The 27546-nt window shown below is 39.4% G+C and overlaps 2 protein-coding genes across 5 annotated transcripts in view; one reads left to right on the top strand and one right to left on the bottom strand.

The window, feature by feature from the left end:
- The window catches only part of HSPBAP1 (HSPB1 associated protein 1), a 53583-nt gene extending 46625 nt beyond the window's left edge, over positions 1 to 6958 (top strand). For all 3 annotated transcript variants that reach the window (XM_063112569.1, XM_063112573.1, XM_063112581.1), the window contains exons 5-8: positions 701 to 872; positions 3305 to 3388; positions 5829 to 5939; positions 6066 to 6958. In XM_063112569.1, coding sequence (XP_062968639.1) covers positions 701 to 872; positions 3305 to 3388; positions 5829 to 5939; positions 6066 to 6605 — 907 coding nt within the window. In that variant the 3' untranslated portion in view covers positions 6606 to 6958. The remainder of the gene's footprint in view (positions 1 to 700; positions 873 to 3304; positions 3389 to 5828; positions 5940 to 6065) is intronic.
- A 3169-nt stretch (positions 6959 to 10127) lies between these two features.
- PARP14 (poly(ADP-ribose) polymerase family member 14) overlaps positions 10128 to 27546 on the bottom strand; it is a 39209-nt gene continuing 21790 nt past the window's right edge. For both annotated transcript variants that reach the window (XM_063112414.1, XM_063112408.1), the window contains 11 exons: positions 27214 to 27450; positions 26365 to 26586; positions 23450 to 23528; positions 21433 to 21582; positions 21068 to 21130; positions 20568 to 20735; positions 17655 to 17861; positions 16974 to 17573; positions 15521 to 15654; positions 10901 to 11075; positions 10128 to 10578 (listed from right to left, as the gene is read on the bottom strand). In XM_063112414.1, coding sequence (XP_062968484.1) covers positions 10289 to 10578; positions 10901 to 11075; positions 15521 to 15654; positions 16974 to 17573; positions 17655 to 17861; positions 20568 to 20735; positions 21068 to 21130; positions 21433 to 21582; positions 23450 to 23528; positions 26365 to 26586; positions 27214 to 27450 — 2325 coding nt within the window. In that variant the 3' untranslated portion in view covers positions 10128 to 10288. The remainder of the gene's footprint in view (positions 10579 to 10900; positions 11076 to 15520; positions 15655 to 16973; positions 17574 to 17654; positions 17862 to 20567; positions 20736 to 21067; positions 21131 to 21432; positions 21583 to 23449; positions 23529 to 26364; positions 26587 to 27213; positions 27451 to 27546) is intronic.

A 27546-nucleotide genomic window follows, 5' to 3' on the forward strand; every position in this document is an offset into this window, starting at 1 on the left:
GGCTTCTTGTTCTATAGGATCTAGAGCTTGAGATTTATTATCTTTGGATGGTGTACTTTCTTGATTTCTCATATTTCTGGTATCTTTTCTTTGATGTTTATTCATTGTGGCAGGGGGTTTCACAGTCCACAGGTTTGACACTTTTGTCTGACTAAGATGTTGCTGGGGTTGCCAATTTGGTATGGCTACCTCAGTGACTACTCAGTGGCCACTAGTGCCTTGCATGTGTGGTTGCCTCGGGTCTTGGACCTCTCCGGGGAGCCACTTCTCTGGTCAGCTTGGATTCTGCCAGGCTGCTGGGTGACGGGGCGGTACCGCAGGCTGTCGCTCCTGCCGCTGCCGCTTCCCCCGCTGTTGCCGCTGCCGCCGCTTCCCCCACTCCCACTGCTGCCGCTGGCGCTGGTGCCGCTTACACCGCTGCCGCCGCCACCGGCTCCTCCACTGCTGCCGCTGCCGCTGTAGCAACACATTCTATATGGCTTGCCTCCTCCAAGCTGTAGTTCCTCAGCAGCCTGCCCCCAACCAGTACCGGAAAAGGTGCAAGCTCAGCCGCGGCTTAGAGCCGAGGACCGGAACTCCGCCCTCTACTTCTCTGATTAGGGACTGAATTTAAATGAGTAAAATGAACACTTAGCTGCTGCCTTTGTCCATGTTTTGTTCAAGTTCGGAGTACTAACTTGTATCTTATTTTTTTTATTAGGAAAAGATGGCATCTCTTTCCTCCTGAAGATACTCCTTTCCTTTATCCAACTAGAATCCCTTATGAAGAATCTAGTGTGTTCAGTAAAATCAATGTTGTCAATCCTGATTTAAAGCGTTTTCCTCAGTTCCAGAAAGCTCAAAGACATATGGTTACACTGAGCCCAGGACAGGTAATGGGGTTTTTAAACATTGATAACCTGACAGTGGACATCACAGCTGTAACTCTCTCAAATCCTTGTGCCACATGCTTCCTACCCAGTACATATGAGGATGGTTTTCTTTCCTCTACTCAGCTATTGGAAGGAAGGCAGCTTCTCCACTGCTCTGCTTCACAGGCCCTGGAAAAGAGATGGGTTAGGACACAGCTCCTCCTGTTGGTAAAAAGGAAAATGGACTTTGGAGGAAGACAAGAGCCCACAGGCTATTTTTATTCAGATTATGAAGTGTCAAGGCATGGGTACTGAGATGAGCATCTCTGGAGAATTCATTCACAGTTAATATCTGTTAACTATGGTAGAAGTGAACCCAGACATGTAATCGCAGGTTGGAGTGCCTCTGGATGGTGGGCCAACAGAGGCAGAATGAACTGAGCATGATTTGCCTTTAAGCAAAAATGGATTTTGCTTTTGTAAATTACTATCTCTGCAACATTTCCAAAAGTATTATACTTAGTACTGCTACCCAAGGGGGAAAATTTTCTTTACAACAGTGGCACTTGCTGTCTGATATTTTATTAACAATTTGAAAGGTTTTCTTAGTCTCTTTTAAGGAGTTTTTTTTCCTTTGATTTTCCCTCCCCCCTGCCTGTCTTCCTTCCACTGCTCCCTTCTCGCTGGCCCTTTTCCTGCTTCCTTCACATTCAGGTACTATTAACCCAAACAATTTGAATTGACCAACTTACCTCAACCTGTTAGCAGTCACTGCCCATTCACCTCTCCTCCCAGCTCCTGACAACCACTAATCTATTTTCTGCCTCTGTAGATGTGCCTATTCTGAATATTTCACCTAAGTGAAATCACATAATATGTGGCCTTTTGTAAAAGTCTGGATTTTTTGCAAAGTATAATGTTTTCAAGGATCATTCACGTTGTAGAATATTATCAGCACTTCATTTCTTCTTTATGGCTAAATGATATTCCACTGTGTGGATAATTTTGTTTATCTGTTCATCAGTTGATGGACATTTGGGTTGTTTCTACTTATTGGCTATTACGAATAATGCTGCTATGAAGATTTGTATAGAAGTTTTTCTATGAATATGTTTTTAGTTCTGTTGAGTAGAATTGCTGGGTCATATGGTAACTGTGCTTAACTTATCGAGGAATCGTTAAGCTATTTCCCACAGCATCTACAACATGTCACATTCCTGCCAGTAATCCATGAGGGTTCCAATTTCTTCACATCCTCCCCAGCACTTGTTATTTTCCTTTATTATTATTATTATTATAGCAATTTTAGTGGGTGTGAAGTAGTTGTCAATTTATTTTCTATCTTTAATAGCCAAATTTCAATGAGTGATTCTGTTGTATCACTTTTTTCTTACATCCTGTCTTCATCCACCATAAACTAGCTCTCTTTTAGTGGTCCCTTTTACTGCCCAGTTCTCCTAAAAGGAACTCTCTTCCCATCTCCCAGCCCTGCCTTGTTCATAGTAAGTGCCACTAGTTTCCTAATCTTCAGATCATCTTCATTTGCTTTACTCAGCCTTCCATAGGAAGTCTCAAACTGAGTCTGGACAGAAGATATCCTTCTTGAGTCTGCCTGTTGCTTTTGTTTAGTATATTTTCCTATTTAGATCTTAACATTTAATAATTGGACCATTGCAAGAATCTCCTGTCCTTCTTAATGTCACTATTTTAACCATCACCCTACTCAGAATTTATTAGCAACTCCTAATGCCTACAGGGTAAAATCCAGATTTTTATATTCTGAATTCAGGGTCCTCCACTGGCCCTGACCTAATTCTCATACCTTACCTCCTGTTACTCCATCTGCAGTAGTAAGACTGACCTACTTTGCTGTACCTCCATAGTCCCGCCTCCTTTGTCTGTGCCACTTCTTCTTCCCCGAATGTCCTCACTCTTTTCTCTGTCTAAATTTTCTCCTAGTTCTGGTTCAAATCATACTACCTTCATCCAGGTTGCCCCTGACCCTCTAGTTCATGCCTCCTTCTCTCACCTCTGAAGTTCTCAAGAATTGAATGTCTTCAAATTGACTAATATACTGCCACCTTTCTACACATTGTCTTCTCATTGGCTAGATTGTGAACTGTGAGAGAACAGAAACTCTGTCCTATAGTTTTACCTATGCCCTTTCTCAGAATGCATGCCACTATTTTGCATCAGAAAGGAATAATTAGAATCTCAGAATCCTGTACTAAAATTTAGGTGCAGAGAAGACCCAGGATTAAGGAGAATAGAGAAACTGGCGATATCCTTTGTTGAACATGCAAACTTGTCTATAAAAAAAAGAACAACAGGGAAAAAAAATTGTGGGGATTTTTCTCGTTTTCCTTCCCCTCAGCAATATTACTTTGAACTCATTTGTATTTCCTTCTGGTATAAAAATGAAATGTGCTAACCATTTTTTGTTTGGTTTTCAGGTTCTGTTTGTTCCCAGACACTGGTGGCATTATGTAGAATCCATTGATCCTGTCACTGTCAGTATAAACTCATGGATTGAGCTGGTACTTTTTTGTTGTTTTTAAAATAAATGTAATCCCTGCTTTTAAGATATACAGAGCCTGTCTGTAAAACTTGGTGGTTAATTTTCTTTAACCAGCATTTCAGTATTACTTTGTTTTGATGTGCTGTAATTTATGTATTATGTCCTTTGTGGGTGGATGTTTAGGTTGGAAGTAGGAATTTTAGTGATGTGCCACTCTCCTTCTTTTAAGGACACACAGTGGGCCCTGATGTTGGCATGCCAGGGTCCTCTCCCTTAACCAGGGTTGTTAGGAAAATTGCGTTAGGCCTGGCTGCATCTGCTGAATGTGCCCCACACTGCCTCCCAGTCCCATCCCACACCATCTGGTTCACGGTCCTCATCACTAATTGCAGAATTCTCAGTTTTGGCTTACACATTTTCTCAAAGCATAGTCTTTCAGTGCTAGGTTTTATTATTTCATTTCTGCCAGAGGCTTTTTTTACTCTCTGATATGCTATGCTCAATTATGGTTGCCTGCTCTATTTGATAATTACAATAGCTGCCCCGTGTGCCCAAGTCTGTCTCTTCAGCCCGAGGCCTTAATTGTATCAGTGCTGTCTTTAATCAGAGGCTTTGATTGCACTTGTGCCCTCTTTAACCTGAAGCCCTGATTGCATCTCTGCTCTCTTTAACTCTGAGCCGTGATTGCATCTCTCTGGTCTCTTTGGCAGCTGCATCCTCCCCTCAGTCAGGTTTGTCCTATCCTTTGACAACAGGAAGGGCTTTGGAATAGGTGGAGCATAAGGAATATTGTAACAGGAAGCTGTACTGCATAGACCTCAAGAAGAGAAGAGGTGTAGCCACTGGGACTTAGGTGAGTGGTACTGCAAGAGACCAGTAGACTCACAATTAGAAATTTTGCTTGTAGAAGCAGATGTCTAGGTAGGGTCCATGGAGTCCATTTCCACTCCCAGTGCCAAAGTCTCATCTGCACTAGCCCTGACAGATGCTTCACCTCCCAAGGAAGCTCATTTGCAGTTAAACAGTGGAGCTGTCATCTGCCTGCTTGTAACCCTATCTGTTTTTTATAAAACTATACAGATTTTTTTTCTTTTTAAATATTTGAATATACATGCTATGTGTCTGCTTAGTCCTTTCTTTTTCCAAGCTCCAAACCTCTAACTTCTTTAATGAGATGTTTTTATATGACTCTTTTTTTTCCCCAACTCTTCACCTTTCTGGTCATAGATTTTGGAACCAGGCAGATTGTTACAGGTTACCTTTGTTAGCTGTCTAACCTGAATGGTTACTTAATCTCTTCAACCCTCAGTTTCCTCACTTGTAAAATGGGGATTATAATTGAACCCACCTCTGAAGGGTGGTTGTGAGCCTTAAATTGAGCAACACATGTAAAAGCATCTAATATAGTTCCTGCCATATGTGAAATGTTTAAAAAAATAGGAATTGCTATAAGGAAGCTCTTAGGTTTTAAAGCCTACCATACTCATATAACTCAAGCACTCCAGGTTCTGATATTCCTGTCATGAGTTACATAGATTTGGATCTATGGGTGGTATTGCTGGTCTGTCAGGTATACAGTACTCAAGTTCATGAGATAATGCCAACATGTTTTCCAAATGTCTCTATCAGTTTGCACTCCCACTATTAGTGTATAAGACTTCTGTCTGTCAAAGTATATTTCTCCACTACTTGGAATTATCAGACTCTCTTTTGCCAGTTTCATGGGTTTTTCAACTTGCATTTCCCTGGAGATTAAGCATATTTTGGTATGTTTACTAGTCATATGATTGCTGTTTTTTGAAATGCTTGTCTTCATGTCTTTTGCCCATTTAAAAAAATTTGGTCTTTTGTCTTATTGATGTGTACAGGTTCTTTATATATTCTGGATATTAATCTTTTACTGACTATGTTATAGATATCTAGATTTTTCCTTCATGGTGTTTTTTGATGGACAGAAGTTGATTTTAATGTAATTTATTAATGCTATAGTTTATGCCTATTATATCTTATGAAAGCCATGTTTAGATGGTTTGCCACCTCATTCTTGTAGCCAAGCATGTTTGTTATAAGTTATCTCCCATCCCTCATATAATTTGCTTGTTAAACTCTATAGGGATTATTCCTCTGTATGTAGTACTTTTTAAAAAAACTTTAAACATGTCAAAGAATGGAAAAAAATGGAAAACACATCATAAGGTAGTTCATACTTGAGGTCTATGTCTTATAGACAGCATACATAGTTAAATTTGACTGGGGAAATGTTCTGCATCTCTCCTAGATGGCAGATGGTGATTGAATGCATAAAATTGTGATTCAGCAATTAGCATATTCATTCCTTCTATAACAAAGCTTATGTTAATGAGAGAACAGAACACCCAATTAAAAGAGACTCTATTCTCTTTATTAAGCCATGAGATGCGGGACAGATGATAAAAATGTGTTTTTTTATCTCCACTTAGGAAGAGGACCACCTCACCCGGGTAGAGGAGGCCATCACCCGCATGCTTGTGTGTGCCCTGAAAACTGCAGAGGATCCACACGATACCAGAGCTTGGCTAAACCCAACTGAGGTAGGTGCTTCTGATTTTAATAATGGCAGTCAGTTTCCTGTGGTAAATCAACCCTGGTTAGAACATTCATTTTCTAATTTTACTAAATGTATATAACCATTCTAAAGGATTTTTCTTTTTCCTTAGGTTGAGGAAACATCCCATGAAGTCAATTGTCACTACTTGAATGGAGCTGTTTCTGCCTTTTTTGATCATTATGGAACAGCTAAGGTAGAAGAAATCCAAGCGCTGAGAACAAATGGAGAGCACACGAAAAAGGAAGAATTAAATGTGTGCAGCCACATGGACGTGGAACAAACATGCAGCCCGAACCTCACCAGGGGAACGGGGAGACAGGAGGTGGCCAGTCCCTTTGGCCCTTATCTGGTTCCTGTAACACCGAGATCTGAAGAACTACCTTCAGAAAGAGAAGGCATATTTGGAAGTGCTGGAGAAGGATCTGTCGACAAAGATGGAGAACACTTTGGAAAATTGCATTGTGCCAAGAGGCAGAAAATGATGAGCACAAGTGAGAATGCAGATGTGGAACAAACTGCTTCAGATAGTACCACGGCCCCTTCTCAGACATTCATTTCTACAGATGACTTGCTGGACTGCTTGGTGAATCCTCAGATAACCAGGATGGTGGCACAACTTTTGGTACAAGGCAGAAGTTTATCATTCTAATAGAAGATGACTTTTTAAATGTTTTTTAAAATATATTTTTAAATAGTATGATTTTAAAACCAAAGGTGGGACAGCAAAAGGTCAATTTGCACATTTGTAAATGTATTTTATAAACCTAAATAATTATATTTCAGTTGCCACCTTCTTTCATGCACATTGCTCTTTGGCCAAACTGGCTCCTTTTTGTTTGTAGACCTGCTTTCCTCAGCCTTTCCCTTTCCTCCCCCATCCCATCCTTTCAGCTTATCTCATATGTGAGCCCCAGGAGTTCCCAGCAGGAAGAAATCTCTCATGAGCCTCAACCAGGGGTCAACCTGCTGCTTGTTTTTGTAAATAAAGTTTTATGGAACACAGTCATGCCGTTTATTTACATATTGTCTATGGCAGCTTTAGGATTACAGTGGCAGAGCTGAGTAGTGACAGACTATATAGCCCTCTATATAGACTATATAGGGAGGTGATCTCTCTTGTAACACCTGCAGAATTCTTACTGGTCAACCCGTCATCCAGAGCAGGATACCTATCAGCAGAAAAGTAGGAGGGGGTCCAGTGTAAGGCATCCTATGGAAGGAACTAGGACATGTGGGAACACCAGTCCTGGGAATAAAAGGGACTGGGTGATACTCCTGAAACAGTGACTAAAACCTTGCTTCAGTGAAATTGATCCCACTCAGTACATTCACAAGACCTGGAGTAATTATTACCATTACTAAGTAAGAATTTAGAAATTAGAAAAGTATATTGAGGGCCGGCCCCATGGCTCACTCAGGAGAGTGCAGCGCTTGGGAGTGCGGCGGCGCTCCCGCCGCGGGTTCAGATCCTATATAGGAATGGCTGGTGCGCTCACTGGCTGAGCGCAGTGCGGACAACACCAAGCCAAGGATTGCGATCCCCTTACCGGTCACAAAAAGAAAAAAAAAAAAAAAAAAAAAGTATACTGATCTTTGACTAACCCTGAGTGAAACAAATGTAACAGAAAAGATGTGCCAAGTCTCCTTTTGGGATGAATTGACTGCTGGCCCCATCCTACTGTCCTCACACTGAAGGTATCAATAAATCCAAAGAAGGTATATACCTTGTGGGAGAGAGGGAGGGAGGGTGGTGGTATGCCCAGGGAAAGGTCTGAAAAGAGCTCTTCTGTGGCACTTATCACTATCTGACTGTGAGGCAGCTTCAGTGTTTACTGGTTTCCAAATTGTCTGAGTCTGGTGAGACAGAACATCCTCACACACGTTACATGAAGCAGTGGATTATTTACGAATAAATTTACGAAGCTGACCAAGGGCAGATGGAGTCTTATCTGCATGTGCCCCACTTGCTGAGGGACCCTGGAAAGCAGCCTTCCCCAGGCCATGTACCTCAGGGGCCACATGACATGCTGGGCTAAGGCACTGAAGGACATCCTGTTTCTAGGAGGGGACTGGAACAGAGCCTAGGCTGTTCTGGACAGTCCCTCCCTATTTCGAGACATTGCATTCTCAGTGCACTACAATTATTCCTGAGAACTGGGTTGGTCCAGGGCCACCCAGAGAACTATCCTGCACTGACCACTATATATTTACCTATTTATTTGAGTATTGTCTGTCTACCCCAACCACAATGTAACTTTATGAGGGTAGAGACTTCACTTTGATTATTGCTGTATTCACAGAGCCTTGATCAGTGTCCAGCATATAACAGATGCTCATTAAATATTTGACTAAGATAATAAAAAAGAACTTATTGGCAATACTTCATCAAACACATTGGGGCACAGGATGTTGTGGCCAAAGGTAAGATGTCTTACTCTTGGTAGGTATGTTCCTATAGTGGAAATGGATGTATCTTTTTCTTCAGATATTTTCTGTTTGCTATGTTGTGACCTATTAGTGAAGTCATATAATCAGTTTAGCAGGTGAGATCAGAATAAATAATTTCAAAATTATCTGTTCAAATAGTATCATCTATAGATAATTTCAGTGAATTGAAAATATTCAAAATTACCTATAATTTAAGTGAAGTGCAACGGTAAGTATTGTTTCATAAAATTTTCCAGAAAATACTATTTTACAGTATGTATATTTCACAGAACTTTTCAGTTACATCTGTATATGTACTGGGGCTGTTATAATATGTATTTCTTAGTGTAGGTTGGGGTCAGAAAAATTTTGAAAGCAGTTTTGAGAGAAAGCATTTCATTCAGTTAGAGGTGATAGGCTTTTATATGCAGGGACCCGGGAAGAAAGTTAAGACATCGGTATAAATGGATTTTTAAGTGTAAATAGGTGATGAAATAATTTCTTGCTTTTTGGAGATAGAGATTATGGTGTAGCAAAGGATGATTGTGAGAGTAAGAAAAGACAGTGAAAGGGGGAGGCTGTCAGCCACTAAGGGCTTGATTCACAGGAACCAAGACTTAGTTCCTGGCTCTGAGGGGTCCTGCATAGGTGACCTCAGACAAGGAAGCTTTTTGCCCTCTGAGCATGTTTTCTTAACTTTAAATTACAGATATAATTCTTAGTGCACAGAATTGTTGGGGGGAATAAAATAATGTATGTGAAAGCACCTATTGTACTACCAGGTGCTCAGTAAATCGTATTTGAGTCTGAAGTTTACCTGTGGAAGTTTAAAAAAAAATTTTTTTTACCATCCAATAGATACTGAGCAAGTTACCAACATGACTACTTAATTCCTTTAGTCTATTTGTACACAAGGCTTTAAAATCATCAAAAGTTAGGTTGCCAAGGAAAGTATGCTATTTAAGAACCTTAGAGTTCATTTAATCTTGGCACAGTAGAAGGGTTTCCACACTGAGGATATAGCAGGCGTCATCTCATGGTTTTCACTGGGCATAATTAAGACTGCGTGGTAGAAGTTACAAGAAGGCAGATTTGGGTTCAACATCAAAATGGACCTTCTGGCCATTGGAGCCGGAGCTGCTGTGCTGCACAGCTCTGTGGTTCACAGCTCACCCTGACCACCAGCCAAACCACAGTCCCTGGACTGTGCAGGGCACAAGTGCACCACAGTCCCGGAGCACATGTCATGGGCTGGTTTGTGAAGAACCAAGTTCTCTGTCATGGAATCTGGTCAACTTGAGGCAAAATGACAATAAGTCAAGGATGTTGAAGAGATTGGTCCTACTTTGGGTAGGAGTCTGACTAGACCTTTTCATTCTTAATTGGTTTATCAAACACTTAGGGAGCATCCAATTGTATATCAGGCCCAGACCTCTGCCCAAGGATACAAACATGAATAAGACCCCATCCCTGCTCCTAAGGAAGGCAGCAGCCCCACCCATTAGTAAGACAGCGTTCCCCACAGCGCTGGCACCTGACCCGACAGGCCTCTTCATCGGGGGCAGCTGGAATCGCACAGCTGCGCCCTCTGTCCCTGAGACTGTTACTCTCTTCCTGAAAATACAAACCTGTTCTTTTTCCACAGAGTTGATGTCTGCAGTTGTGGACACAGTTGTAACTATATTACCTGATTTAAATTCTCAAATTTATTTGCTCTCAAGATGGAATAATGTCCATTGTGAAAGAGAAGCTGAAGAAAATCTGATTTCAGTGACAAAGAAGGATCCTTTGATAAAAGAGATAAAAAGCTGTTGGTGGGGGAAGCTAAAACTTGTTTTACCAGACATTTGTAAAACTTGTTTTACAAATAGATGAATAATGTCTGTTGGGAAGGACACCAAAAAATTATCTTCTGAAAGTAATGAGGTACTCTGGGTATGCTTGGTAGTCATAAAATACCACAAATAATTGTGGATTTTGCACATTATCTGTGACAGTATCATATAAATCAGTCTGATTTTGAGGGTTCTTTGAAGGAGGCACAATTAATGACTGATTTCCCTGTGTGTATTCTCCAGTAAGTACTCGCACATAATATATATGCTTTCTCCCATTGCTGTCTGGTCTGGAGTATGTATCATTGGCAGAATAACTGGCATGAACAGCAAAATAGGTTCCCTTTCCATATGCCACAGCTGTGGAGAGAAAAACAGAACATTTTTAAGAATTTCAGTTTAGTGTATAATTTGACATGTTGGCCCAGTGTATCAAATAATGCTAAAATAATGTTCAGTTCTTCTCTGTAAAGCCTCTTTAAAATTTTCTATGTTTTTTTTAGGTTAATTTTTCCACCTCACAGGGCCAGTCAGTACGCTTTGGGAGAGTCCTACCCTGAAACGGGCTGCAACATGGCCACCAACTGTGGGGGAACACAATGAATCCACACTGCCCCTAGCCAGCCTGGGGTCCCCATGGCTGACACCTCATTCACAGCAGTCACATTACTCGCTTCCTTACCATTCCTTCCGGCATAACTGCGGTTAAAGCCATTTCGATTGACCTGTGGCACTGAGTCTCCATCTGTCCCATGGAAGAGTTGCTTCTCATTTATTGTCTGGCCATTCTTGGCATCCATGGTTTTCTTCTTTGCCTGGTAGCTATTCCAGAGATCTGGATTCTGGATCCTCTCAATCTGTGAATTAATAAAGAAAAATATTCTGCCAGTTCCAAGAGCACTTGCCAAGATACAGCAAATGAAACATGATCACCATTTTTCATAAATAAAAATTACACTAAACAGCACTTTCAATGCCAGATGGCAGCTTTCTTCATTCAGAAATATTTTTAGATCCAATGTTTCCTAGAAACAGGCATTGGGAAGAATGTTGGTTTAATTTTTAACATCTTTTATGCACCACCTGAGAGCAAAGAATGTTTAGGATCTTACATACTCGCTATTTGAACACTGCTGAACCAGACTCTCAACTCCTGCGTTCTACCCTACATGTTAATAACTGCTCCTGCTGCTGTCTACCTTGCTTTGTCACTTTGCCTCTCGCTGCCTCAGTCCTTCTGGGATACTAGCTACCCTAAACAGCGAGAGAAGCACTAGAGTGTCTAGGCAAGAAGGAAATTAATTAATGAAAATTAATCTCCGGTCCAGTTGGCAGAGAGGGGCATGAATCCTGTTGGGAGGGGATCTGGCTGTAGGCTAAAGTGGCCATGCTTTGACCATGCTCTTTGGCAGTGGCCTCCAGGGCTGTGGTGGGAACTGTGAGATTGCAGGTCAGCTTCTAAACTCCCTAATCACCAAGTAGTGGCAGTTTCATAAGGCTGTCCTGAGAGGAGTGAGGGGTAGGTAAAGGTGGCTAGTGTCACGTTAGTATTTAATAAGTCAAGGATGCACATAATATCTAGGGTAACCAATGAAAGAATTGTAACAAAATGCATGACCAACAATCTAATAGGGGGTGAAAATGGAGGAATAGAAATATCTAGTCCAAAAGAAGGCAGGAAAGAAAGAAAAAAGAACAAAGAATAGATGTGATAAATAGAAGACAAAGATTAATATGTTATATTTAAACACAAATACTTCAATAAATACAGTAAACAGATTAAGCACTTTAATTAAAAGAGGAAGACTGTTAGACTGGATGAAGAAAAAACAAGTATATGCTGCTACCAAGAGACACATCTTAGATATTCAGTTATAAAAAGGTTAAAAGAAAAAGAATGGCAAAAAGATATAACATGCTAACAAGAACCAAAAGAAAGCTGGCATAGCTATTTTAATATTGCTAATAATTTTGGTATCTTAAGATAGAAACAATTTTATGTACGCTATAGGATAAAACAAATAGGTAAATATATAGTTATTAGGAACCAAAATTTCCATTGTACAGGAAAAGAGACAAAATTATAAAAATATAAGATATTAAGAAAAAAAGCTACAATATTAAGTTTTAATTGAAACCATGAATATGAGCTCATGGTTTCCTTGGCTCTAGCCATGAAAGGGCCTGGAGGCAGCAACACCTCAGTAGCAGTGAGCACAATCAGCACACAATCTTGGTTTCTCACTACCGTTCCCCACTAAGTGGAATCAGCGTTGCTTAGAGAAATGTCTGACTCCAGGCCTGGGACACGGAAAGCGCGGGGTGAGCACGAGAGACCTTGTGTCTGAAAGTAAAGAAATGCTCAAAGATTACTGGGATCATCAAAAGACACGGGAGCCAACTTCCTACCAGTCAGATGTAGGATAATTTGTGCATCTAAAAGAATAATCACTGCAATTAAGTACAATACAACAAAAATTTTTTTAAAGCTGGAAGGAAGAATATTTATTCTTTACAAAAATAGCAGTAATAAGTATAGAAGGAATGACAGAATTAGAAAATCACCATTTTGTAACCTCCAGTGTAGTAATAATGGATTCAGGCAAGGATCATCAATGGATGTTAAAATCAATTGGTAAAAGGCTGTTGGGGAACAGGATGCTCAGTGACAAAATACCATTCCACAGATAACCTACTGATTCCAGTGGAGAAGTATGGCGGTCACCACCTTAACTAGAGATCAAACAGCATCATTAATAATGAGACAACCTTATGATATGGAGCTCCTTGTGTATCACCTATGAAGTATTCTTGCAAAAAATATTTATATGAATTTACTCAAGCCTTTCAACTTAACTCTAAACTTACTAGAAATAAAGAGGACAGAGGAATAAATTAAATGACACTAAAGAATCAGACAAATCTAGAATTTATAAGAAAGCTGGCTTGGATTCTACCCCCAAAATCAAGGCATGATAGATCCAGAAATGTGGGATATTCTACAACACAATTGGCTTAAATGCTTTAAAAAAATTCAGTGTCACAAAGAAGAATTTTTTTAATGCAGGAATACTATTCTGTATTAGAAGCGACAAAGGAGACATAATGACCAGATACAGTGTGTGAATTCAGATGTGGGGGGCGGAGTTATAAGAAAGTTTTTTGAGCAATTGGGAATATGGATTTATGTTGGATATTATAGAATTAATGTTAATTTTTTTACATGGGATAATGCTATTGTAATTTAGGAGAAAGTCTTTATTTTTGGGAGACATGTCCCAAAATATTTAGGAGTAAGCGTCACGATGTCTGCAGCTTACTTTCAAATGCTTCAGCAAAAACAGAGAGAGGGCAAGAAAGAAAATGTGGCAAAAATGTTGAGTCTAAGTGGAAGATGTATGGATGTTAAAAATCTTAATCGTTACACCTAACAGTCATGAAAACTGTTATAAAATGCCAGTTATAAATGACAGACCACCCATTTTTCATATTGGTGTTTTCACACTACTGGGGACCTCTGCAGAGCCTTAAGTACTACCTACACAGGGATTTCACGTAAGATTTTATTTGAAAAATGGTTCCACTGTAAAAAAGTGTTGAAATAATTTCATGGACAGAGTCTCCACAGGGCCCACTGCAGACACTACTGATCGACTAGGACTTCATTCCTGCCCAGTCAGAACTTGGCAGCTCATCACAATGAGCAAGTCAGCCACTATCAGTTGACTGTAATTGGTATTTGGAATAAAACTTATTTGTTCTTTCAGAACTAGACCATCAAAGAGCTGCAAAGAGACAAAATTACATTGTCTTGGTGCCTCATAGAATTGTTTCATTTAATGAGGCCTCAGTTTTGTTTAAGTGATTTACATTAAGGGATATGTTTAAAAAACAACAATGGTATAAAAGCTGATATTGAATTTATTGTGAAGATGATGTTAAAGATATTCTCCAGAACTTGATCCACAGGAGAAATATCTCAGGAATCAGTTTCAGCATTGTAAAGAGCTGAGTCGCCTCATTAAAGGATTCTTACTTTTTAATTTACAGATTTTATGAGTCTTGTAGCTGGGTGTTTACTTCCTTGCTTTGTCTACTAGGAAGCTCAGGGACAAATTCATAACTGACTAGGATTGCATGTTATTTATTTTTTGTGAACTAGTAATACTCTGTATATCTTATTTTCCCTACCCTCTTTTTCTCTTTATCCATCTTTCTTCATCCATTTATTTTATCTGAAGGTATGGTATGTGAGAAAATCTTTGTAGGACATTTAAAATCTTTTTTGAATTATTATTTGTTTAACTACATGAATAAACAGAGTGGTGGCAGTGCAGATAAAGACCGAGAGAAAATGTTCAGGCCTTACTGGACTCGTTATTATGGATGAAGGGAAGGTGCTCAAAGATCTCTGGCTTTACCCAGAAGGTGGTGGAACCAAGGACAGAAACGAGGAAGGAAGGATAAAGAAAATTCCTTATAGATGAATAGTTAGATATTCAAGTGGAGATGATTTAGCAGTTAGATATTCAAGTGGAGATTTTTTTAGGCCACTGAGAGTATGTTCTAGAACTTGAGTCAAAGATCCCGGTTGGTAATGCTGATTTGGGAGATAGCAGTATTGAAATAATAGCTGAAGCCAAAATGGGTAAAACATTCCCCAGTGAGGTACAGAGATAGAAGACCAAAGTATAAGTCCTATGGGTAAAGCTAGAATTGGGGGGTTGGAGGAGAAATAGACACTGGTGATTAAGAAAGGAAAATTAGTTAAAGAAAGAAAAAAGATCAAAATAATATTGCCATAGAAGTCATGGAAGAATATAATTTCAAAGAGCAATTTTAATAATGTTGAAAATGGAAGATGCCAAAGCAATTGTTATGAACAAGGAAAAGGCCGTTGGATTTATCAGGGAAGTAAACACTGCTGCCCTGTGAATAGGGGCAGAAGAGCACCCCAATCTGAGGAACCGCTGTGTGTCTCCCTGTGGTGCTGGCTAATGAGCAAATCCAACTTTGAAGCCATATCTTTGAAATTTTATTAGCTTGCTTCACAAAGTAAACATGGTATATCTTTAGTATCATATTACAATCTAATACTGTAATAATTGACACAAGAACCTTAATGTCTCAGTAATTATGGTGACATGAGTAGAATCTAGAATCTAAAAATCAAATTACCATAAAAATTCTAATAATTCCAGATAAAAAAATGTTATAGGAGGTGAATGAAAATGTATTTATATAGGACTATGATACCACTATTTTCCACCATTAAGAAACTCCATTTCAGCAGAAGCCTTACCTTTTCTATTTTGAAGTGTGAACAGGTCTGATTAAACTTGCTTGCAACAGTGTTGAATTCTGGATGATTAGGTGGCAGGTCAACCATACAGAAATTCCGCTGCTTCATGTCACTCCAGTGTGCAGGGATTTCAACTGCAAAGTCGACATTTGAGGGCTCCCTTACACATTCCCAGTAGGTTTTGAAAAACTGAGTGTCATATGTGTTCTTGTTTTACAATTTCCTAATTGTAAATCTATGTGTTCAAGAAGTTCCTTGTCTTTCTAGGAGAATGTTTTTTACAGTGTGAACCACAGACAACCTACCTCAGAACCATCGGGAACACTTGTTAAAAAAAAAAAAAAGCCAAAGAGCTACTGAGCCATAGATCCTATTGAGGGGTGGAGCCTGCGGGTCTACATCTTAAAGTTCTGGACATGCTAGAATTTGAGAACTATTGGAGCAGTATACAACTCATCTGCATTTTCTGTTCAGTCCCCAATCTGCCATGATTTAACAATAGATTACGTCCCTGCAACGTTTTAAGTAATTGCTCCGGTTTTGTTTATGCATGGACTTTCACCAGGACTCCTCACCATCAACACCTCAAGGTACTCCACATCTAATTTTTCATTATTCTTCACAGCATCCTTAAGAGGCAGGTGGATGGTGGGTTTTGCTATGTGACAGGTTATGGTGGCAGCTCTGCCTCCTACTCTGCTAAGCAGAATAGTATATGTGATTTGTCATTTCCCCACAGTTGCTCAGAGTCTGAGGAATTCACTCACACGGATCTCACAGAAGGTGAATAGAGTGCACTGGAAGCCAATTTACTAGTTTTCAGTGGGGGACTTATGTGGTTTGAAGTCAGGAATGGCTGTCTCCACAAGACAGGCATTCCCTTCTTGGGGAGCTGATCCAGTCAGAGAATCTGAAGGCTACTTCCTGACGTGTGTGTCAAGGAACCTTCCGCTCAGGGTAGAGGTGACTTATGGAAGAAATTCCCACAGGCTCTCAATCCTTCCTGGGTGGTAAGTCACAGACACAGAGGGGCCCACTCTCTGACCATGCTGCCTTCTGCATTTCCTCCCCTTTGCCCTTTTGTTCTAGAAAACCTTGGGCCACTTTTCTTTTAAGCCTATGGTTCCCTCCCCGCCCACCTCCCCCCAACACCCCAACGAAAGCAGCCATTACCTCCCCAGCAGAACCAGCTCAGGGAACTGTAGAGGTGAGAACAACGCAAGGGTTGGCTATTGTTACCATTAAGATGGTCACCCTCAGGCGGCTGCTATGTCCACACTGCGTTTTCCTGACCACAAGCAAAGCTCTTTAAGTTCATACACCAAATTTTCTAGTTTATTCCATCAGGATTATTTGAATCTTATCTACTTGAAATTTTGATGTATGTACAAAATAGTGTTAAGCTCAAAGTAGGTGAAAAATAATGGATGATAAGCATAAAAGTTTAACTCACCTTCAGATTTTGTGAGGCGCTGAACATGTAAATTTCTTCCATTTGCATCTGTAGCGGTGTTCGTATCCAAGTTCACTATATAGTTCTGATTGTCAATTTTGATACTAATTGTCCCTTTTTTTCCTCTCCTTGCATCCTCCAATAGCAGATTGGTTATTTTATCAAAACAACGAAAAGTGTTGTTGTCACTATATTGCCATTCTATAAATTCACTGATACAGTCTGCCCGGGATTCCTGTTCTTTGGACAATCTAACTCTCTTGATCATTTTCTCAATTTCATTTCTAGCCTTCCACACATCTCTGGTAATTCCCAAAACCTCAATCGAAGGTCTCTTACGGTCCAAGGAAATGGTAATATTTAACTTCTTCTGCAGCTCATTCAATTCCTTATATTCCTTTTCATAAAAGTCTTTGATACACTCATCTTCACAGGTAAAAGGACACTGTTCCTTTTCAATCAGCTCCTGTATCCAGGAGATACTGCTTTCCACATTTTTCATATCTTCACCACATACCTGAAAAATTGCTGATTCTGTTTTCTTTTCCAAAACCAAAGGATTCTGTTTTTGTAGAGATTGTTTTGAAAAGCCGAAAAATGCTAAAAAGAAAAGGAAGATTAGCTATTTTTCATGTGGCATGAATATTAGAAACATTCATGTCATAAAAATGAGCAACTCACATGCAAGTTTAGATATCACAGACTGTTGGGGAGAAGGCTGAGACACTTCTCTTTTTTTCATGTTGGCATAAAACACATCCAGTACTTGAGGCAGAAAGATAACAACTTTAACTTTTTTCACAGACTTGACTGATCCTTTCTGGATAAAGTCTTCAATGGCATCAATTATGGCTTTGGCAACTTTATCTGGGTCTTGTTTGGCACTTCCTGGAACAGCAAATAATAAAAATGGTGGAAAAAAAAAAAAAAGACCCACCTGGAAAAGGCTAAGGAATAAGGATCGCAATTCTCACAGAGTAAATCCCCCTCCCCAATTCTTTCATCACTGTGGACTTTTCTAACACTGCATCAAGGAACATGTTTGAAGTCCTGGAGGCAATGGGGAGATTTTCTTCTAGGAGGTCAGGACACCAACAGCCCAACAATGAGCAAAGGACCCAGAAACCAAAATTTTGGTGTCTGATGTTCATATCTGCTCTATTCAGCTGATTCCAGCTCATTGTGTTTATCCTGTTACAGAGCACAGGTAACTTTTCTCCTGGGCTTACTAGTGTCCTTAAAAGATATATAAAAAGCATAAGATGCTAATGTATGTTGAAACAACATGCTCTTCAAAGAGAAAAACATATTTTTGGCTTAGTCATCACTTGATTTTATGCATGTATCCTCCTAGATCTCTTTGGGGGCCTGATTTAAACTAAGCTAATTTTTTAAGACATGTGGAGCTATAAGGTACTTGTTGCGATCTATAATTCTTTGTGCACAAGTTACTCATAAGCCTCCACGAAGTCTTCCCTCCCATACTCAGTGAGACTGTAGCTGATCAGCAGGGTTTGAGGTAGCCACTCTGAGAAGATCCCTTCCTGTTTTCAGCATGCTCCATATCCTGTTTCTCAAGCCAGGAAAGCCACTGCCTAGATGAGATCATGAAAAATCTCTTTCTAGCCATGAAACTGGTCCCATATGAATGGCAGGTGGCAAAGTCACATGGTGGGCAATGTAAAAGTCCCCTGGCCAAGCTGGTGTGATAGCCTAAGAGTCCACTTGGATTATCTTTGTTAATGGTGCCCACCACTATTGCAGAAAATGAGAGTAGACCTCTCTGACTTGGCATGCAGACAATTGTGGGAATGTAGACAAACCTCATATAAAATTAACCATGAGGGGTTTTTTTAATTAGATGATCATGAAAGAAGGGAAATTCTCCTCTGCAAAGCTGTGGTTTTCCTTTGCTATTTGGAAGAGTTTAAATGGAAGCATTCAGATATATTCATTCACTCTCAATAAACATCTATTACATGCCATCACAGCCTATATATTCAGCCCGGCCCTTACTAGGACACAGAGGATATGATAGGGGAGGATGAATAGGTGTTCAACAGACGAAGTATGGTAAATTCAGGGAAAGGCTAAGCTAGATAGAACTGTGTAACAGGGGCATGGTATGTTCAGCCTGGAATGTACAGGAGAATAGACCTTTTTTGAGAAAGATAAATCTTGAGCGGTGTGAGGAAACTCTGGAGTGGGGAGCTCAGGTCTAGTTAGGAGGCTATAACAAAAGTTTAGGCAAAAGACAAGAGCTGAACAAAGAGAGGAGGCTAGAATGAAGATCAGGGTGTAGGGACTGAGGAGATATTTAGGAAGTAAAGTCAGGAGGATCTAGTGGCCAATTGTGTTTATTCTTGACCCTTCCCTCCCCGTCTTTTGCCACCTGCACACCTTCACTGTATGATGGGTCATGCTGTATTTCATGCTGTTTACATACCTGTCTCTCACCCTAGGCTAGGTGCTCCTTGTGGACAGGAGACAGACACTGGGGAGTCATCAGACCATAAAGGATAGATAACTAGATAGATAGAAAGATAGATAGACAACAGACAGAAACGTTTGCCAATCTGCTAGGTATGGATGATACTATAAGGATAATGAAAACATAAAAGGATAATAAATTATACTTATAGAAAAAGAAAAGTAGCAAAGAAGACCAAAAATTCCATCTAGGAACATTATGAAGAATGGTAGAGAATTACAGAAAGTAAGATATGGGTTAGAGGATTAGAGGAAGGCCCAGAAAGTGACAAGGATAGTTAAATTTATCGAGGCTAAACTTTTGGAGAACCTAGAATGCTAGTCTAAGACATTCAGACATAGACTCCTGAGCACAGGATGACAGGTCCAAGGCTGCGTCCTCTCACTGGGACCAGTCAGCTCCAGTCCACTTCAGCCTGAGTGCACGCCTCCCCTGACCACCCTGAAGTTCCTAATCAGTGCACATGACTCTGATTCCTGAGGAAAGAGCATCACCTAATGATAAACCCAAAGCACAATCCTTATATATGAAAAGTCATACAATCATCATATAGCTTGAGGAAAACAAGAAATTCAAAAGAGGCAAGTAGGCTGAAAACAGGAAAGTGGAGAGTTGAGTTTCAGACCCTCTAAGTTCTGGTGACGGAGAAGCTTCTACATAGAGATGCCCTAACGCCAACTGACACAGCTGACTGCTGAGTTGAAGGCTGGAAATGCTCCTCTGGGAGTCAGCTATGGCAAGGTGGAAGCTGATGCACGATGTGGGAAGTAAAGGACTAAATACTGGAGGATACGAATGGAAGCGAAAAAGAGAAAAGAACGGATACGAGAGAATGAGGGATAGCCTTTCTTTCCGTTCCCTCCCTTCCTCTCCCTTCCCTTCCTCCTGTCTCTTTAATATTCCAACTCTTCAGCATCCTTCATTTTTCCCTCTTTTACTTAAACCATCCACAGGCTTAGCCTTTCCCCAGGGCGGCTGTCCACACCTGGATTACCATTGCTGCTCTTACTCAGACTCAGCATTGACCACATTAACACTCAGTACCAAATCTAAGGGACAGTGGACACCCTGGGGTTTAGCCTTGACATTCAGAGGCCACAAACCTGTCCCAATGGCTGGGAGGCAAATGGAAGAGTAATTTCGTTTTTCACACTCTTGCAAAACACAGGAAACCGATCTCTTGACATCATTTCCACCCACGACATGAATGATATTCTTGCACCTCAGTAATCCACCTGTAGTAATTATGTAATCATTTTTGCCCTGTTGAGCTGGGCAACACAGACAAAAAGATGCAAAATTAGATGTTGAACCCACCTTTGTTTAGAAAGCAAAATGTCTGATGAACAAGTAAGAATTTTGTGAATTAGAAACTCCGGAAATATTATCTTTGATGAAATTTTATGGCTTAACTTCTCTTTGTAACTGTGAGATTATTTTTCACTTCTAATCCTCTATGATTGGAATTCTTCAGTAAAACGTATGATTTTTAAGACTAACATGTTGTCTCCCCAGTCCCAAGACCTTCCTCAGCCTCTCCACGGCCTCCCACATTCAGTTTTCCACTTACAGTTTAGGACCAAACGACAGCATTGTGCCTTACCTTGGTTAGAACACTCCATTTCCACATTTTGTCCAGCACATTCTAAAATTGCTTTGGAGACCCCTACATGAGAAAATCACGACAGTGACAAACATCAGTAACAAAATTTGGATCAGAAGGACTGCCTCATGATCTAAACGCATTCCCAACCGTCAGAAGAATCCTATAATCTGGGTATTGCTGATAACAAAGAAGAAAAATTCATAAAATAACTGTTACTAATGATCAGAAACCCTGTCAAAATAATTTTATAATGATTGATTAATATTAACAAGCCAAAGTCATAAAAACCACTTGGCTATAGAAACCTTCCTTCATGGGATCTACTGTGTTAATTATTCCACTCTTCAAAATTGTGCAAGTACCTGCTTTGAGATTAAATGTATTTGATGTTGAATTTACAATCACATCTGCCTCTTCTTTGGTGATATCTCCAGAGGCCACCTGGAAGCTGATAGGGCCAATCTTCATTTCATGCACTCCTAAATCAGGGCTAGAAACAGTCCCATAAAAACCTAAAAAGAAAAACATGGAGTCAATGACCAAGTCAGCAATAGCAAGAATGACTTAGGTCTCATGCCATCACACATACCCCTTACCGACATCTTCCCTCTCACGCTCTGAGACCTCTGGCCTATAACCTGGCCCTGATCCTGGCCCTGGAAGGAAATTCTCGTTTTTTTTCCATATATTTTTCTTTTTTTCATTCAGACCCTTGCCCAAGGTGACCCCAGGTGCAGAACTTTACCTTGGCTCCACGGGGAGCTAAAACTCTGAGACATTCTGTACTTCTGGCCAGAAGAATCAGGAAAAAGGGCCCCTGTGGTCTGAAAAGTAGATGTGTGTGTGTATGGGACATCCTATTATTTTTTCTTACTTCTTTTCTCTTTCCACTTTGCTCAAGGGCAACCCTGGTGATGCAGAATTGTGAGGCAACATGACAGGTAGCTTAAACTCTGAAAAAAACCTGTCTTTCTGGCTACAAGATGTAGAAAATGGGCTCTTGCAAGCCAGAGAATGGGAGGGGAATCCTGGAAAGGTGAGAGCTGGAGAAAAGGATCCCCTATTTCTGTGTATGAACTGGAATAAGTCCCAGGCTCACCCCAGAACTGCACATGTGTGCGGCAGACCCAGAGCATGCAAAAGTTTTGAGAACTGCACTGACATTGGAACCACTGCCTGCACAGAAGGTGAGACAGAACTTGCAGAATGAACTTAACCACCTGACTGCCTGCTAAACAAACAAACAAAACAATCACCATCCTCCAGAGGATTTTAACAGAACCTAAGTCTCACAGCATAATACAAAAAGGGCCAGCCTTGGACTGACCAGTTAGCTCATTTGGTTAGAGTGTGCTGTTGGTAACACCAAGGTCAAGGGTTTGGATCCCTGTACTGACCAGTTGCAAAAAAAAAAAAAAAAAAAAAAAAAAAATGTCCAGCTTATATTCCAAAATTGCTTGTCATATAAAGAACCTTGAGAATGTGACCACCTCTCAAAGATTAAGACAATCAATAGACATCAATGCCAAAGTGATCCAGATGCTGGGATTATCAAAAGCTTTAAAGCATGTACTGGAACTGTGATCCATGAGGTCAAGTAAACACATTTGAATGAATGGATATGATTTCGGATGAATGGAAAAATATGAGCTCTCTGCAGAAAAATAGAAACAATAAAAAAAAAAAGAACTAAATGGACATTTTAGAACTTAAAAAAGCAATATCTGAAATAAAAAATTCACTGGACGGGCTCAATAGTACAGCAGACAGAGAGACTCAGTGATTGAAGGTAGATTAACGTAAATTATCCAATCTGAAGAACAGAGAGAAAAAAGATAGGGTGACAGAAGGGTGGAGAACAGACCTGTAGGACACTATTGAAAGGCTTAGTATTCACATTATAGGACTATCAGAGGAGACAAAAAAGAGACCACAGCAGAAAAAAATATTCGAAGAAATAATAACTGAAAAATTCCCAGATTTGATGGAAGACATACATTTTAGATTCAAGAAGCTTCACTGAACCCCAAACAAGATAAACAAATATAGCAGCAGCAAATTTGACATAGAAGTTTTTGGTTGGCATTGTCTCTCTAAATTTGTCTACTTTGGAAAACACATGTCACCTTACCCTTAGAAAACAGTAGTCTCGTAATTACTTAAAAAACCATTGTACAAACTGTATAACTTGCCTTCTCTTTTGCTCCAGATCACATAAACATGGCCAGTGTCTTGCACGCTCAGTTGTATGAAACATAATTTAGTATCTTATTTATCACTCATTATTTTCATCAAAATCATCACTACCATCTTTTACCTGTCACTGAATAGTTACTTAGCAACTAGAAATCATTTCTCAATTTAAAAGCCTTACTGAACCTTGTGTATCTTCAGCCTTGGCAATTTTGTCACTGACAAGATTTCCATTAGCCCTTTTGTCAAATTCATCTGAAAATGCCTGGAAATACAAACACATATTGACCATTACACTCCTCAGTCAATGAATAAATTTGATTCATCAGGGCTTTTGACGCCACATGCATACATGCATATTTAGGAGAGAACAATTCTTAAACAGTACTATTTAATTTAATTATAGATTTTTAAAGTTATGAAAACAATACATATAAATTTTGTTTCTACGAATGTATCCTACAAAAATTATCAAAGATGTGAACAAAGATATAAATACAAGGATATTCATTACAGTGCTATTCATAATAGAATAAAAATGAAACAGTTAAAAATTCCAAAAGGAAAACAGTTAAATAAATTTTGGTATATCCATGTGTTGGAATATTTAGCAGCCATTAAAAACCATACTTTCAAAGAATATTATAATGGAATAGGGAAATGTTCATTTTATACTATTAAATGAAAAAAAGGACATTAAATCACATAGTACATAATCCCATTTTTAAAAGTACACATGCAGAATAGAAGACTAGAATGGAATACAATCAAAGAATTTATGCATTTTATATTGTTCAAAGTTTTTACAATGAACATGTATTACCTTCATAATTAGTAAAAGCATATAACTTACAAATTGTAAAAAATACAGGTTTAAAAGAAAGACAATCACTTCCCAAACACTTCAGTTTTAACTTCTTATTTGTACCAGGGGAGAAACGGCTAGGGGAGTAGTGATTTTCAGGGCAAGAGGCTGGTGTATGTTCTAGTGTTAATAAGCCTGTGAATTTCATTTCTTTGCCTGGTAGTGACACTCCAAAATCACTTTCTTCCTCCTTGTAAACAAGCAACAGACAATTTTGTTGGAAGAAAAAAAAAGTAACATCTTGGCTAAAGTCTGATACAATGATGGAAGAGGGACCAGGAGAGACCGTAGAGCAAGGGTTCCAGACTCACAGGCCTCCAGGGGCCAGGCAGGAAAGGTTCATATGCAAAGATGGACTCGAGAATTAGAGTGCACCTGCCACTCAGCTACAGCAAATTGTCCCAAGCAGGAATCCATGCCCAATGTGCCAGAACATTTGACTTTTCAGGTTATAGTGGACTTTTGGAGTTTATGTGAAATTTTTGATTTTTAAATGTTAGCAACTGATTCAAATTTTTAAAAAATAGTCCAAATAAAGCACATCTATAGGCCATGATCAGACAATGGGCTGCTGTTCAGCAACTTCTGTTACACTACCCACTTATGAATATCTCAATAAATTTTGTTGGTTTTCGTGAAAATATAACCCAAGTTCATCTGTCTTTAAAAGTCTTAAGAGAAAAAGTATAACAGCCATGTATGGAAAATCGATAGTACTTCCAACGGCATTTAAAGATGTCTATATATACTAATCCTTTTTACTTGCAGAGTATTCTGAGTCTTGAGAAAACAAAATAAGGCTGGGAATGTACAGATTTGAAGGTTCAGGTCTGTGTCATAGAACTCATGCACCTATCCACTCAGCCATTCTTTCAAACATGCCCAGCACTTCATGCCTCTAATTTAGTTTACATTGTGTGTATACATCTTAGTTCCCAAAGTAATTATGATTCACAGAAGGAAAAGTCTGTGCTGCATACCCTGTTCCATGATCCATATCACCTCGCATAATGCAAATCATAGAGAGGTTATTAAAAAAGCTTTCACTGAGTAAAAGTAACTGTAGTTATACAGGCCAAGTAAATGGACCACATTTTACTCAGGTGGTTTAACTACCCGACTAGAATTTAGGTTACATTTGCTTGCTTCCAAAAACTTACAGGTAGTGTCTAGATTCAGAAAAAAATAAAGTATTACTTAAAAATTCAGATGGTTCAAGGATCCATGGACATTACTTGGTTTGCTGACTTTAACATTTGTTAAATTTCTGCAATATCATGGAAATTTTCAACATTTTATGTTATCTCCTGTACAGCTGAAGACTTGGAGGACAGGGATGATGGCTTGAATGCCTTTTGTTCTCCCTTAATGCAGAGTCCAGTGGCTCGCCCATAGCTCACGGTCAGTAAATGTGAGCCAACCAATAGACTCTCTGACTGAAGATGGTTCTGGTATTTCTGGTCCCAACTCTCCTACTCACATGGGGATGTACTGAATCACTCTAACCACACCCTTCACTTATATCCCATCCTGACATTTTCCTACTGATAGGGCCACAGCTGTGCTTTTATAATAGGTATTAAAATTTCTATGGCTATATGGAAGGGAATCTTATAGATTGAAAGAGTCTTAAGGAATATGTCAACTGCATTGCAATATGTAGGCCTTATTTGGATTCTGATTCAAACACAAAACTGTAAAAACAAAATAAAACATTTATGAGATAATTGGAAATTTCAACATTGACTTGACAATTGATCAAATAAAGAAATTATTGTCAATTTCTTTTAGGTGTGATATACTATTGTAGTTATGTTACTTTTTAAAAAAGAATCCTTATTGTTTAAAATAAATGCCGAATTATTTACGGATAAAATGATATGTCTGGGATTTGCTTCAAAATGAAATGAGAGAAAAGGAACTAAATGGAGATAAAGATGAAACCAACTGGCCATAGGTTGATAATTGTTGAAGGGGAGTGAGGGATAGAGGGAAGTTCATTATACTATTTTGTCTACTTTTGTATACGAGTATGTTTGAAACTTTCCTCAATAAAAAGTTAATTTTTTCTGTATCTCTAAGTTTTCTTGAAATTTGTCATGCTACAATTAGTCTACACTACTACTTTACTTTCCTGTATGGGAAATACATGAAAGAAACATCCTATTAGACAAGAAGACCCTTGAAAACATTAGGTCTCAGTTGACAAAATAATCAAAAATGAGTGAGACCATACCTGAATATTTCCATGATCACTCGGGTGCAGCAGAAACTGAACCTCTTGTAAAGTTTGCAGTTGATTCTCGCTACTAAATTTGAACACTTCTGAAATGATTAATTCAGCAAATATGGTTTTAGGAAATCCCAGGTTTCCTGTTCCTATTGCTGGAAATGCAATTGATTTTAAGGACAGGCTCTCAGTGATCTTCAAACACTTTCTGATTATGTTTTCCATGGCCTGAAAAGCACAAAAGCACATCCTTATACATCTTTCCTAGAAATGAGAGTTAGAACAAAAAGAACAAGAATTTAGCACCTCTGACTGTGATCTCTGTCTACTCCTTTTTGCTTTCAGTGGAGGTTATGGGCGGTCAGAGGAGGAAAGAAAGAGATAGGAAAAGATGAGAAAAAAAAAAGGAAAAAAAAAGAAAGAAAAAAAAAGGAAAAAAAATAAATAAATAAAATTTAAAAAAAAGGAAAAGATGAGAAAAGGGGAAAGAGAATGTGAGAGACCCTCCAAAACGAGTCAGATTCACTCAGCAATGGGGGAAGCAAAGCAACTACTGTTCTTATCCTTCATTCTCTTCTATTCTTCATGCCCTCGCCTTGCTTTCCTCACGAAAGAAATATTATCTTCAATAACCCTTCCCTCAGCTCCAATAATTACTGAGCACAATAATCGATTTATATTACTAACTAGCCCTCGGGGGAAGTCAGCTACAGCTGAAAGAAATAGCCATAATGATGGAAACTGCCAAAAATGTGACATTATTACAGAAGAGAGACAGGGTCCAATCTGTATAACACTGAAAGGAAGGTCCACAGGGCTACCCAATTTCCTGGAGAATTTAAAACCAGGCCCTACCATGCACGAAGACATGCTGTCACTTCTCCATTGTGGAACCACCACGTGAAGCACACGGTGGCAGTGCAGATTGAAGCCGCTTGTCTGGAAAATTGTGCCTGCAGTGACATGTGCATCTTGTCCAGCTGTATTCAATTCCTCCTGGAGCTTTGGTCCAGCTTTTTCCAAGAGGGCCTTAGATAGAGGCCCTCTGTTAAGCACAAGATCCGAGGGAATGGAGTTGACAACAACATCAGTCTTAAAAACAACAACAAAAGTTTGTTTGAAATTCTAACAAAAAACATTCATCAACAATTATTATATTTGAGTTACTGGGCTTAGCACAATGGGGGA

The sequence above is a fragment of the Cynocephalus volans genome, chromosome 1 (genome assembly GCF_027409185.1).
Source record: "Cynocephalus volans isolate mCynVol1 chromosome 1, mCynVol1.pri, whole genome shotgun sequence".
NCBI lineage: Eukaryota > Metazoa > Chordata > Mammalia > Dermoptera > Cynocephalidae > Cynocephalus > Cynocephalus volans.